This window comes from Penicillium hordei (assembly GCF_028827395.1).
Source record: "Penicillium hordei strain IBT 12815 chromosome Unknown utg000006l_segment0_segment0, whole genome shotgun sequence".
In the NCBI taxonomy this organism is placed as follows: Eukaryota; Fungi; Ascomycota; class Eurotiomycetes; order Eurotiales; family Aspergillaceae; genus Penicillium; species Penicillium hordei.
Window position 1 is genome coordinate 3,121,336 of NW_026623147.1, and position 13,449 is coordinate 3,134,784.

Below are 13,449 nucleotides of genomic sequence, written 5' to 3' on the forward strand. Positions count from 1 at the left end.
TGTATATGCAGTTAGGTGGGGAGGCTGTAGTGCTTGCAGCCCGCCTAGGCCACCTCAATAACCAAGCAAGGGAAGAGGTGTCCAAGCTTTGTTTAAAGGCATTTTATTTTATTTTCGTATAGAGCTTCTACCACTACTCCGTAGTCCTGTCTGTATTGATTTGTGTTTTATGTAATAGTTTGAGGAGAAACGAAACAAATAACGAGGCGAGACGCATCCTCATAGAACAGGATGTAGTATCATTTGTTATGATTGAAACTCTGAAAGCGCTGGAGAATGTTTCCCAGATTGCCGCAGTTCCCAGGCTGGACATCTTGCTCATTGGGTTGATGGGTATCTCGCTGAAGGTTTGAATCCTCACTTCATGGGATAATCCCTCCTATCAAAATGCCCTCTACAAAGCTTCAGTGGCGGCCAATCACCACTGCAATCTATCGGGGATCTCAGGCCTTCTGTTGAGCCTGTCAATACTCGCTAGTGAAAAGGACGGCGGTGTGTTACTATGTAAATTAAACCTCTTTCTTCCAGTCTATAGGCAAGTAGATGAGATCATAAGCACAATGTAATGATATTGTGGGACGTATGTTGTATGAAGTATAAATGCAGGAGAGAGGGAGATATGTAATCTACTATGGGGTTCCGTGACATTGGGAGATATTCAAGCAGGCTCTATAAAACAAAAGCAAGTAGAATAAACAAAATGGTGATTTCTATCCAAATCAATGATTGCATATTACTTGAAATGGTGCTATTGCCCTTAAGCAAGCACTCCCATAGGATCCCACCGAGGCAAAACCTTCGGATCTTGCTCCAGGATAGCTTGTACGTCGGCCGAGACAAAGTTGAAGTCAACAACGGCCTGGAAGGTATACTCATCCATCCATCGATCGGTCATAACAAACCACCCATTCTTCCCAGCCTCTTCGCCCCAAGAATTCTCCACGCGCCATCGAACCGGCCGGTCGCCGTCTAAATGCACACCCGTGATGACCATGGCGTGGGTCATTGAGGAGGCCCCACTGGCAACCCGCTGGGCCTTGCTCATTTTCAGCGTGATATTGAATCCCAGCGCGAGATCGGTGAGGTCGGTATCCAAGACTCCACGGTCGCGATCGTAGAACTTGCCCACGTCACAGCCAAAAAAGACTGGATATCCAGCCCTGAGCATCGCGATGATTGCAGTCTTGAGTGTATATATCTCTACATTAATATACGTGATAGATCTCCCTTCTACCACATTTCCGAGTCTTTCAATGGTCAGCAACCGGTTGAACTCGTGTCGCGGATCGTTAACCAGACTGAACAGTCGCCCTGTACTGACAGTTGGATGACCCCGAGAGATCGATCGAGGTCGGAGGGCTTGCTGGGCGAATTCCATGGGGGTCAATTGCACATCACGAGGTGTTCCATTAGCGTCTGAGAATTGCCAGACAAACTTTTTGTCGGGGCTTGGTGGGGGTCCCAAAAGGAGAGTAACCAGCGAGTGGATTTCCTGCAGAAATTGTTCCTTCACAGCGGCTAACGCGTGCGAGTCTGTAGCTGCCAATTGGCGGAGGACGAAAGCCTGGTCTCGCAACTTGGTGGTAAGGAGCCAGTTCATCTTCGCACTATTCTGCGCGTGATAGGAATCCGGATAGAGATTTTGCGGAACCAATCCGTATTTTTGCACCAGGTTGACTACCATATCCCATTGGCCACCATCAGTGACCGGAGCTTCGCATAGTTTCTGTACCAATCGACTAGAGAGATCCTCGTGGGCGGTAGCGATAATCTGCTCGAAGAACCAATTCGCTTTCTCGATCTTGTCCCAGTAGAAAAGATATGCCTGACTGAGCTCGAAGTCCCTCAGTTGGTAGGCTTTGATCAGCGGCAGACGGAAGATATTGGTCGCAGCGAAGATCCAGCAGCGTCCGGAGGACCGCTGGTTCGTGATGGGTGTGCCTTCCACCGGTACAGTCAGGTTAAAGATGTGCTGATCGTGTTGAAGAGCCTTGTGATTGATGAGGATGTCTGCAAAAGAGTGGTCTGCGAAACTTGAGATCGCCAGGCGGTTCTATCTCGCTTGCCCGGTGTGGGCTGTCGTTAGTAAATAGAGTCTATTCATGTTCATAATAGTGTAACTTGGTTCGAACCTTTGGATCGCTTAGGAGAGTATGGTTCCAATCATTTATGCGAGGAAGTGTCAGAGGTATGACCCGTTCCTGGGCCGGATAAGGCGGTAGGGCTAGGATTCCGTCAGCTACAAATATCAGGGGAAAAAAGGATAAATCATTATAGTTTGACATACATGATTCCCAGGATGGTTGGTCAGTCATATCAGTCTTGGTTGGCACTCTTTCAGCCGGAGAAGACTTCTCGTTGAGCGACACGGGCTTAGAAATGGCTGCACCCATTCTGATAAAAAAGACAAAATCCAAAATATGAAGGATGTGGAAAAAAAGGGCAAGGTAGCCAAAAATTCCATATAAATAGTTTGTTGTAAGGAGAGATGGACATTAAAGGGAAATCGAAGTATCTCCCAAGGTTGCGTTATCACGCGCGGGGTACCCATAAATTGCGTGCGAGCTGATTGCGAATTAAGATAGGCTTACCACCCCCTGTCCAATCGCCAATAGGGCTATCCTCTTAATAGCTACAAAGTAGAGTAAAAGACCAGTTGATAAGTATCATTCATTCAGTTGGCAGCTACAGCTATTGAGACTCCTAGTCTAGGACATTGATAGTTCCCCGAAGGTAACCAGAGCTACGCAATCATTCGAGATCTTGAACATCTTAAATAGTTTTACGAGCAGAACGTGCTAAATATGTTCCCACCTACCGGTGTGTAATGAATAATCTACTGTGTAGCCTTTAGGGCACGTCGGGACTTGGACAAAAGGTTGATATTTAGGAACGGATGGCAATCTGTCTCTGCACGCTGTCGACTTCAAATGGGTGAAAGGGGAGCCCTCCAAAGAGCCAACACTTTTAGATTCACCACGTCGATCGAGAAAACATCCACGTCCCTTTGGGCACGGGAAAATAGTTCGATGCATGAGCAGCTCCAAGCGGCCCGTCATCTCTCATCGTCCAGACCCATACTACACCGCGTTCAGTTGTACTGAACCAGAGCAACTGGTAGACAATCAGAATTGGAAAGTTCCCCGAGTATGACCTGTAACTACATCACATAGATGGATGTTTCCCCTCATTCTTCTTCAGCCAGCCATTACGGCCCCGCTATGACCTATATGCAAGTGAAAAAGGACCGCACTAGGGGCGTCTTTCTGACTACGTACGATACTGTATTACGGCACGAATAGGTACTGACTAGTAACAAGACTGAATAAAGCACAGCAAAGGTTCCCATTGCATACTGTCACATGGACTGTGCTTAAAAAGCATCCACCTACTTGCATAAATCCACTAAAGCGGGGTCGGCGCACGTGAAGCCCCGCAGTTAGATGTGGGTGGCCAGGTGCCTGGGCGGGGGTCAATCTAGGTACGACCCGTGAACGCTCGGACGGCGCGGTCCGAGTTGAACTTTGTACAAATTTTCTCTCCACATAAACCTTATCTCTATGAAATGACCCATTCTTCTCATTGGCAGGGAAATAAGTGGTATCTCAACGTTATGCTCATTGACGTATATGGCGTTCCGAGAGTTTCAAGTACAAGAAATAATCGCTATCGACCATGAAGCATCTATAGATCTAGTACTCGAGACTGCCCCGGAATATAAATTAGAGATGACCAGGAATGATATTTACTCAAACTAGATGGGATTGACGATACAAAAATTTCATATGTCGGAGCCTAATATCTGTATCAATCTATAAGTCTTAGTGACCATGTCCACTGGAATGGTGCCCATTCCCAGACCGCGTAAACTCGTCTGTATCTGGATTCAATCGCACCAGTGACCAGTCAAGCAGCTTTTGGAAGTTGCGACATGTATGTTGCCGTTCGAAGTCTGGGCTCCATCGGTCTGCAGAAGGTGAATAGACTACTCGCACAGCAGTCATATCAGCACTACACATGATAGACTGGCGTAGATAGTCGATACAATGATCTGGTGGTTGATGGTGTTAGTTCCAGGGTTCATGATTTTCAAAAGGAAAGTTGTGGCTAACCGATGTGAAGGCTTTTGATCAAAGGTCCATCCGGGTCATGGTAATAATCAGGGTAGAGCGATTGTCGAAGTTTATTCTGCGCTTAAATAAGCAGTTGCTTAGATAACTGTATTTGGATATACTGACCAAACAATGTAACTGATGGAAAACGTCAAGTCCTGTTATATATTCTCCCGTCGGGCGCTGCCGTGTAGTACCTCGGACCATATCAGCTTCTTTGCCTGACACATCAATCCCCGCAGCTATGACAGTCAGAAATATACTTAGAAAAGGACCGAATAGTAGAAACAAACCATCAACAACATGATCCCATCTGGCATCTAGCTCTGGAGTAGGCGACCCTACCCATTCCTCGCCGTTTGGCAGGGAGTTGCGCACTAAGGTTCCGTTCTCATCCCAATGCAAACCACCAGTGAATTGAACTTTATGAAGCTCGATTACAGGGAATGCGGCCGCTGACAGGTTAGCCGGTATCTCAGATTCTTGATGTGGGTGGTGAGTTACCAAGATCAGTAGTAAAGCCGGCCTCGTAGCTTTCTTTACCAAACGAACATTGTGGCTGATTCCAGAAGAGGAGAATTGTAGCAATAACAAATAGTACAGCAGTCGAAAGGATCCAAGGCCAACGAGCAGGCACATTAGTTAACTTGCCAGATCCCTGGGAGGGCGACAGGAAAGGAGCCTGCTCTTCTAGTTCAAAGCCGGCTTCTGGATTGGCATCCACTTGCTCGACCGGTTGATATTCCTTGGGATCCATGGCTAACTCACAATAATTAATTCGAGACAGGACCCATTGGCTTTTTAAAAAGTAGCCAGCTTAAGTAGAGATAGATCGACAACAGTAAAGATCGGTAAAATACACTTGACCAACCAAGCGCTAGTAATATAACCGGTATGAAACACTAGAGCCAAATTGAGGGACTACACAGTAGCCATGTAAGCCCCGCACATTCTGCATGTACTCTGTCGTACCATTAGTCGTATCATTACGGTTACCTGCTTGCCAATGGTCTGCGAACCATATAATATCACTCAATGCCAGTGCCATACAGACTCGTCTCAGCCCAAAATGTCTACCACTATAGACGATAAATCAATGATTCATCTAACAGATGGCACTTTCAGAGATCAGGACGGACTCTGCCATGTGTTCCGTTCGGTTCGCATGGTTGGTTTTCCCTTGTTCAATTTGCTCCCCGCGGGAATCTAATGTTATGGGCTGATAGGCAAAAGAGCTTTTGCATGCTATGCCGTATAAACACGAGGTACGCATTCTGCACTTTTGTGTTTGCTACTGAGAAAAATAACGTTTGTGATGAAAGTATCTGCCTAGTCTCGGTTTACCGTCCTTCAATGAAGCGGTGGCTTGTCTATGCCTGGGACGAGAATTTAGAGAAAAACTTCGATCTCAGGAAAGCGATCTATGCCCAGGGCAGTTGAACTCCTCTAACACCGGCTTTATAGACATTTGCATGCCAAACGATCTCAAACACCGGAGGGCTGCACCTGGCAGCTATGCTCCTAACGGAATTATCACCAGGAAGTACATTGTATATCGGCTTACCATCATGGGGTGAGAAATAATCACAAACCACAAACCACAAACCACATACCAAAAAAAAAAGACAGCTTGTTAATGAAAATAAGGAAACCACTTCAATGTTTTTAAACATACCGGCGTCGACATCAAATCATACCAGTATTTTGATATTACCACCCATAGTCTGTGTTGGGACCAGATCATTGGCACCGTCCAAGCCGCCCCAGATAGATCTATCTTTCTCTGGCAGCCATGTGGCCATAACCCGGTAGGCATTGGACTGACTAAAGAGCAGTGGAAGGAGATTGGATACCATTCCAAGGTAGGTCCTACGATTGTCTCGTGTATCGCAGATATTGACATGCTTCCATTGAAATAGAGAAAGTCTCTTCTCACGCTTTTTGGTGCGTCGATATCTCGCAATAAGGGAACATTATCTGATTATGGTAGATATGGCATATCAAGGGACAGAGTCAGGAGATCCTGACCTTGATGCTTGGCCCATCCGTTATTTTGCCGACCAGAAGTTGGAGTTCTTAGTAAGTTACGCTTAAATTTGCTTCTAATTATTTTGAGGAATAACATTGCTGACACGGCTAGCTCAATACAACATTCTCTAAATCTATGGGTCTATACTGTATGTTATGGCCTACTACACGTTAACATTGATGGCTGACATAGAGCCGATGACCATTAGCCGAGAGAGTCGGTTCACTACTGGGGGTGTTCAATTCTGTCTCAGTCCGTCAAGCAATTGCTGATAAATCAGAAAAGCTCGTAAGGTGGGAGTATTCAAATCCGCCTGCATACGGAGCCCAACTGGCAGGTCTGATACTCTCAGACGATGCACTGAGAGACGTCTGGTGGGTTTAATGGACCCCGAAAATAAAGCCCCTGTCCCTTCGCTTCATGTGCTGATATCTCATTCACAACAGGTATCAAGATGTCGCATGGATGGCCCGCAGACTGCGGAAGGACCGCGCATCCCTGAGACAGCGGATATTACAACACTTGGAATCTAAGGTATGTAGACGTACCGACGGAAGCAAAATTCGAACGATAAGCTGACTATATCATAGTTCACAGAAGCGTCCACATGCGATAGAAAATGGGATGGGCTCGAAGCTGAGCGAGGCTTCTTTTCGTATGTACATAGCCTGTTGAATTTCTTGAAAGTGCAGCATCTGACCACATGCTCAAGACTTCTTCCTCTGTCGTCGCAGCAAGTGGATTATATGAAGACACATCATGGCGTGGTTCTTCAGGCAAACGGTGAGCCCAGTCGTTTCCGAAATACTACCAGCCATCACAATAGCTGAAGGATTGTTTACCTCACAGGTCGGATCAACATCGCCGGACTTCGTGAATCGATATTGGATAAAGTGGCATTGGCTATCGCCGATGCGTCGATGAAAGACCTGGCTTAGATATAATAAGTGTTTGGTCGATTCTTTGTGTTAACAGGCTTATGATACTCTTTCTGATGCTTAATGTTGGCTATGTTTGCAGTGCTGAGCCGCCTATACTAGACTTAGAAACACATTTCCAGTCTTGCTTGTGGCTGACAAGTCTGTTATTCAAGTCTAACATGGTGCTTGTCTACAATTCTCAGAATTCCATAAGCACTTCATTGATAGTTTGTTCATAGATGGAACTCCTTGGTAACATCCGTAATTGCCTTCCCAAGTCTAAGTACCAATGAGTCTATGTCATCAGTTGTGATGATGAACGGCGGTGCCAGAAGAATGTGATCCCCACGTACTCCGTCGGCGGTGCCCGTGCCAGGATAGGTTGCCAGACCATGCCGCAATGCTGCCGCGTGGACTTGGCCAGCAACATTCTTTGCTGAAGGGAAAGGTTCTTTGCTCTTCTTATCAACAACAAACTCAACACCTACAAATAACCCACGGCCTCTGATATCGCCGACAAAAGGCATCTCGCCCAACTGAGCTTTCAGTTGACTGAGGAGATAATTACCTAGATCGCGACATCGATCCACTAACTTGTCTTTCTGCAGACACCTTTGGACTTCCAGTGCGGCTGCACAAGCCAGAAGATGGGACTGGTAAGTCTGTCCATGAGAGAGTACCCTTAGTGTCACCACGGCTGGTTAGCTAGCCCAGGGCAGTAAAAGGAGTTCGCCGAACATACCCGCTACCAGCTGCCATAGTATCGAACACCTTGTGATTTAGAAGCACAGCTCCTATTGGCACATATCCCCCTCCTAAACCCTTTGCGACTGCCTGGATATCTGGCACCACGCCTTCCTGCTCCCAAGCATGCATGGTTCCGGTACGGCCGACTCCGCACATGATCTCATCAAGGATGAGGAGAATATCGTATTTGTCGCATATGGCACGGACAGCTTGAAGATATCCCGCCACGGGGGGAACACAACCCAGAGACTATCGAAGACCGACGTTAGCGCATAGCAATACACATAAAGGTACCGTACATGGAATGTACAGTGTCATGGTTCCGAAATGGTATGAAGTATCGTAAAACGGTATTGAAACGGTACGGAGTGGAATGAAATATACAGGGAACATACCGCCCCACAGATCGTCTCGGCCACGAAGGCGCAAATTCTGTCAGGTCCACATGCCTTGATATCCTCTTCAAGATAAGATGCCAACCTATCGACATACGCACGGTCGCTTTCATCCACGCCCTGACCTCGATATGGATTACAAGCAGCCGTCTTGCGCATATTGCTGAGCATTAGCGGCTCGTACCGGGCCCGTCTGTTGACGTGGCCCGATAAGGCCAAAGTACCTAGAGTCGCGCCGTGGTAACTCTGCTGGCGCGATAAAAATAGGTCTCGCTGTGGCTGTGGTGGGTCTTTCTCCAGGTGGTATTGACGTGCCAGCTTCATAGCGACTTCCATTGACTCCGATCCTGGAGAGTAATATTAAGCACCTATCCAATCGTGCCAGGGATGATATGCACGCCCCGCAATAGACCGCAGGTGGAGACTATACCGGACGAAGTAAATACCACTCGACTCATCAGATTCCCGGTCGATTCGACTAGGAGCGCCGCTAGCTCCTCGATCGGACCCGACGTGTAAACCTGTGCGTGGATGTAGGAGATCTTGTCCATCTGACTCAAGATGGCTTGTTGCACGTTTCGATTGCCATGGCCAAGACAGGCTACTGCGGCGCCGGCGGCTCCATCCAACACTTCTCGTCCATCTTCCAACACCAGCGTACATCCGCGACCACTAGCTACGGCCAATTGCTGCGAGTTGACACTGCGATGGAAGACTTTGGACTCGGCCTGCCTGTTTCGTGTAGACATAATGCTGATCAATTGACTCTCAAAGGTATGGGTGACTGTTTGATGTGGGGTTGTTGGGCAAGAGTATAACGGTAATCACCGACGGGTAACACGGCGAGCAAATAAATACTATAATTTGAGGAGACCAGTAAGTTTACATGATCGGACCCCTTCTCCTTTCAGGTCTCATCCCCGCTCCATCATGGCCCATTCATCCACAGCTCTGCTTAACCCCCTCTAGCATTGCTGATTGCAGTGCAGTCACATTCGCCGTGGCTGCCCGTGATAACAGCCCTCGATCTAATGCACCGACAATGAACCGTGCGCCTAGATTCTGCATGGCGTGGGTCCAGATATCCGGCCGACTGAACAAGCCTGAGATACCCCACAACTTTCCATGACGACTGGCAGCTTGGGAAACCTCCAGCAGGGCGCTTTGATACGATGGATGGTCCCATGCAGCAAGGATTCCAAGCTCCATTGTGATATCCATTGAACCAATGAGCATCACATCCAGCCCTGGAACCGCAGCGATTTCATCGAGGTTATCGAGTGCTTCCAACGTCTCAATCATGACAAATGATACGGCGTCCTGTTCCGCGAGTATCCCCCTCGCTTCGCTGTTATCCACGCTACGCCCATTCTTCATCAGTAAAGAGGGGTTGATGGATCGAATTCCTGTTGGTGGATACTTGACCATCTCCACTGCTCTGTGTACGTCCTCTAAACCGCCATCTGTCAATTGATTGGAGTTGCATTGAGGGGGAAGGGGACTTCGTACCCGCATTGCGCACATGAGGAACGACGATACCCTTCGCGTCTCCATCTAGGACCCGTTGAACAAATCCGTTTCCGCATTCATGCGGAACCCGAACAAAAGGTGATACCCCTGCCAGATTTGCCGCCAAGCAAATATCGGCCGTCCGGTCGAGAGAAAACGACGAATGCTCGAGGTCGATGAAAAGGCTGTCATAGCCGGCTGCCTGGGCGATTTCTGCGATCGAGACCTCCTGCACGAATTTCACTCCAAGTGCCTAGTCATACCACGCGTGAGCTAGAGATGCACTTTTCATGCATCGTTATCCTGCTACCGGTTACGGGACGCCCTCCTGTGAGAGACATACCGTACATACCCTCCCCTGGGAGGCTTGACGAGCTAAGTTATTGGAGGGTGGGATCGGCATAATGTTAGATTGAAAACACAATGCTCCCGGGAAGTGTGTCACGTTTGTTCTTTAGAGAGAAAGCTAGAGAAAGAGTCCCCTTTGTAATTTATAGGGCAGAGTGGTCATGTCGTTACCACAGAAATCAACTAGACCGGTCTGTAGTCTCTTCTACGCGAATGCTCGCATGGATACTTGGGCTCGGATCCACGTATAATGAAATGTGCATAGTTGATCTTGTCTCTTGCATACGAGCTATAAATTTCCATGCCAGCAATTAGGGGTAGCATGCCGCGCTATGCTGCGGTGAGGGGTAAATATAATGGAACAATGACTTGCAAATGACATATCCATGAGCACTTAATTGTAGTACTGCACCGATAAGGTTGATGTTACAGCCAGGTCCTTTTGGTCCCACTCATAGCGGCCATCCTTACCGACAGCCAATGGCTGTTTGCGACGCGAATGTTGAGCGCCACGCGCTGCTGCATACTCCCCCATAGTCATGCGAATGCCATTTTTGGACAGCTCAGTCTGTAGGTTCCCCGCCCTCCGAAGGACACCACTATCAGCCAATGGATCTAGATACTCGTCATTGCTGAATCTATGAGTTGTCAGTACCCGACATCGGTCATATTTTGCGGGGTGGTACGACAAACCGTCCAAAATAAAGAACTCCAATGCGGTCCAAATGGCGCTGGTCGGCCGGCGGGGCGTGCACTCGATGAATGGTAGACTTCAGATGCTGACAGGAAATCATCGACAGGGCATCACATATGTTGACGGTCAATGCGTCGTCTCTTGGCTGCACCCATCGCCATTCACCCTCCGCGTTTTGGATCTGCAACCCTGCGACAGGTTGCCTGAAGAGCAGGGTCAAGACTCCCAGGTCTGTGTGTCCCCCTGCATAGATGTGGCCCATTTTTTCATTTTCTTCCGGGTTGCGCGCCGTATAATGCATGTAGCGCAGTTGCTGCTCGCTAGAGGCATTGGCTCGGATCTTCTTGCGCAGCGCGAATGGCGGGAGCTCTAGGACATGTTCCAGTATCTGAAGAAGCTGTTGGATAATTTTGTCGCATTTCTGGTGTAGTTTGTAAGTTGAGAATCCTTTTATCTCAATTCTCATATTTAGGTCCGTACCACTTGAAACTGTTGAATCTCTTCCAGACACCGGGCAACCACATCTGGATGGTGGTGGATATGGTGTCCATCAAATGCGGGGATGCTGTAGATCTGGGTATTATCGTACACTCCATCCAGCGGTCTAGTCACGAGATGAATGGACAGCCACATAGGCTCAAACAGGGAAGGATAACTCACGGTCTCCAGGTGATGGGGCGATATCCAATATTCTGACCACTCATGTACTTCTCGCGATCAAAATATTGAAGTCGCTCCTCCAAGGGTAGACTAAAAAAGTCTTGGGCAATTTCAAACTGGCGGTCCACTTCTTCCTTAGAGATGTCTAAGGACTGGACGTAAAAGAACCCTGTAGCTTGGTTAACACCCTGAGCCTACTGGTTACATAGATTTTGCCCTACCGACGTGATTGGCTGCATATTCTAACTCTTTTGCCAGCTTCTCCAGGCCGTTTGGCTGCTCCAGAAGTGACAGATCGAGTGTTACAAGCTCGGCCCAATCCACTAAGTGTTCTGTTAGCCATGTACTTTCGTTTTGGGGTAAATAGTGGTTTCATACAGGCTTCTGCAGTTGGCTGTGTATCTTGATACCTGGGATTCATGGTTGATAAGTGGAGCGGTAAAAGCCTTACAGTAGCTTTTGTTTCGTATGTAACTGGTTTTCTGGGAATGTTCGAAAAAAATGGCCCAGGGCTAGGTAGCCAAAGTATATGTATTTTCTGTAGGTTATCGAAGAATTGAGTTATGTACTTCCAGCGGGGGAAGGGGACGTCTCTATAAATACTGACCACAGGGCCAACTAAGGCTCTCTCGCATATCACGTATTATTGATTCGTTATTGCCTCATGCACGCAAAGTGATCCCTTTTTTTTTTATCTCCAATGTCTTCTACCCACGTGCAACAGTCTCCTCTCCAGCCAAAAACCGGCAATTTGCTACCTGGCCCACGCGAGTTTAATCATGAGGTAGAGATAAATGGAAATGAAAAGTGGCCTTCTGCTAGCGTGAGAAAATACAACATGCACCGCCCTTTCTATTGATGCCGTCGGCTCATGGTCTTAAATTGTAGTATCCTCATTATCTCCCAACTTGGAGCCACGAACAAAAGTATCCTCCACTCCAGCCATTCGAGCACCGTGATCCAGGCCTTGACGCCGACCCGAAGCTTTTTAATCTTCTATCAACCCACTGTACACTTGAGCACTTGACCCCCACGATCGGTACCAAAGTACACGGTTCACTCCAGATCCGGGGGCTGAGCGCTGCTGCCAAAAATGACCTGGCTCTCCTCGTCGCGCAACGAAAAGTGGTCATATTTTGCAATCAAGATTTTGCAGATCTACCGATCCCCGATGCGCTGGCCTGGGGTAGCCATTTTGGTCGACATCACATCCATCCTACCAATGGAAGTCCAGACAAATACCCCGAGATCCAAATCGCCCACCGGGGAGCCGGAGACTCCAGCTTTGAAGGCTTTTTCGAAGGCCGCACTAGCTCGGTGGCCTGGCACTCGGATGTCACCTACGAACAGCAACCTCCGGGTACAACCATAATGTATAACCTGGAGATCCCCGAGTCTGGTGGTGATACGCTCTTCTCCGACCAGGCCGAGGCCTACCGCCGCCTGTCCCCAGTCTTCCAGCAACGGCTTCATGGCCTTCAAGTGGTCCACTCTGCCGTTCAACAGGGCGAGTATAACCGCAAGAAAGGTGGCATCTTGCGCAGAGAACCGATCGAGACGGTTCATCCGCTTGTGCGAACACATCCCGTCACGGGTGAAAAGGCGCTTTTTGTGAATAAACAATGTACGTTTCTCCCTGTGTTGATCTGGTTTCACCTGAAATATGCCATCTGACCTACCCAGTCTCGCGACACATCGTCGGCATGAAGCGCGAAGAGAGCGACATGCTGCTCAACTTCCTTTACCAACACACCCTTTCTGGTGCAGACTTTCAACTCCGCCTCCACTGGGAGCCGCGCATGGTCGTTCTGTGGGATGTGGGTTTCTCATACGATCCCATACTCTGCTTATCGCTAACTGCCCTCCAGAACCGTTCAACAGCCCATTCGGCCATCTTTGATTGGGCGAGCCAGGAACGCCGGCACTTGGCGCGAATTACACCCCAGGCCGAGCGGCCTTTTGAAACGCCCTTTGAAAGTGTATCCCACTAATGGTATTCCGACCTAGCAGTGAGAGATGTATTTGATTACACAAT

General features: G+C 48.2%; 7 protein-coding genes across 7 annotated transcripts; 2 read left to right on the forward strand and 5 right to left on the reverse strand.

The window, feature by feature from the left end:
- Nucleotides 1-757: 757 nt before the first annotated feature.
- On the reverse strand, nucleotides 758-2,393 carry N7537_011805 (C1 family peptidase; the record flags this gene model as incomplete). The annotated part of the gene is made up of 3 exons (XM_056902859.1): nucleotides 758-2,053; nucleotides 2,133-2,224; nucleotides 2,288-2,393. 3 exons carry the CDS (start codon nucleotides 2,391-2,393, stop codon nucleotides 758-760), a joined length of 1,494 nt encoding a protein of 497 aa, XP_056748146.1.
- A 1,428-nt stretch (nucleotides 2,394-3,821) lies between these two features.
- Nucleotides 3,822-4,869, reverse strand: N7537_011806 (uncharacterized protein; the record flags this gene model as incomplete). Its single annotated transcript, XM_056902860.1, has 5 exons — nucleotides 3,822-3,985; nucleotides 4,113-4,188; nucleotides 4,239-4,354; nucleotides 4,406-4,567; nucleotides 4,617-4,869. 5 exons carry the CDS (start codon nucleotides 4,867-4,869, stop codon nucleotides 3,822-3,824), a joined length of 771 nt encoding a protein of 256 aa, XP_056748147.1.
- Nucleotides 4,870-5,584: 715 nt separating this feature from the next.
- On the forward strand, nucleotides 5,585-7,079 carry N7537_011807 (uncharacterized protein; the record flags this gene model as incomplete). The annotated part of the gene is made up of 10 exons (XM_056902861.1): nucleotides 5,585-5,685; nucleotides 5,836-5,974; nucleotides 6,032-6,056; nucleotides 6,103-6,191; nucleotides 6,253-6,289; nucleotides 6,350-6,515; nucleotides 6,588-6,675; nucleotides 6,732-6,796; nucleotides 6,854-6,924; nucleotides 6,991-7,079. 10 exons carry the CDS (start codon nucleotides 5,585-5,587, stop codon nucleotides 7,077-7,079), a joined length of 870 nt encoding a protein of 289 aa, XP_056748148.1.
- Nucleotides 7,080-7,294: 215 nt separating this feature from the next.
- On the reverse strand, nucleotides 7,295-8,952 carry N7537_011808 (uncharacterized protein; the record flags this gene model as incomplete). Its single annotated transcript, XM_056902862.1, has 4 exons — nucleotides 7,295-7,742; nucleotides 7,804-8,057; nucleotides 8,204-8,550; nucleotides 8,634-8,952. The coding sequence occupies 4 exons, from the start codon at nucleotides 8,950-8,952 to the stop codon at nucleotides 7,295-7,297; spliced, it is 1,368 nt and encodes a 455-aa protein (XP_056748149.1).
- A 190-nt stretch (nucleotides 8,953-9,142) lies between these two features.
- N7537_011809 (HpcH/HpaI aldolase family protein) lies at nucleotides 9,143-10,115 on the reverse strand (the record flags this gene model as incomplete). Its single annotated transcript, XM_056902863.1, has 3 exons — nucleotides 9,143-9,654; nucleotides 9,713-9,965; nucleotides 10,065-10,115. 3 exons carry the CDS (start codon nucleotides 10,113-10,115, stop codon nucleotides 9,143-9,145), a joined length of 816 nt encoding a protein of 271 aa, XP_056748150.1.
- Nucleotides 10,116-10,454: 339 nt separating this feature from the next.
- N7537_011810 (isopenicillin n synthase) lies at nucleotides 10,455-11,835 on the reverse strand (the record flags this gene model as incomplete). The annotated part of the gene is made up of 6 exons (XM_056902864.1): nucleotides 10,455-10,698; nucleotides 10,754-11,175; nucleotides 11,235-11,358; nucleotides 11,415-11,583; nucleotides 11,636-11,737; nucleotides 11,793-11,835. 6 exons carry the CDS (start codon nucleotides 11,833-11,835, stop codon nucleotides 10,455-10,457), a joined length of 1,104 nt encoding a protein of 367 aa, XP_056748151.1.
- A 279-nt stretch (nucleotides 11,836-12,114) lies between these two features.
- Nucleotides 12,115-13,405, forward strand: N7537_011811 (TauD/TfdA dioxygenase family protein; the record flags this gene model as incomplete). The annotated part of the gene is made up of 4 exons (XM_056902865.1): nucleotides 12,115-12,237; nucleotides 12,303-13,038; nucleotides 13,098-13,231; nucleotides 13,283-13,405. 4 exons carry the CDS (start codon nucleotides 12,115-12,117, stop codon nucleotides 13,403-13,405), a joined length of 1,116 nt encoding a protein of 371 aa, XP_056748152.1.
- Nucleotides 13,406-13,449: the final 44 nt, after the last annotated feature.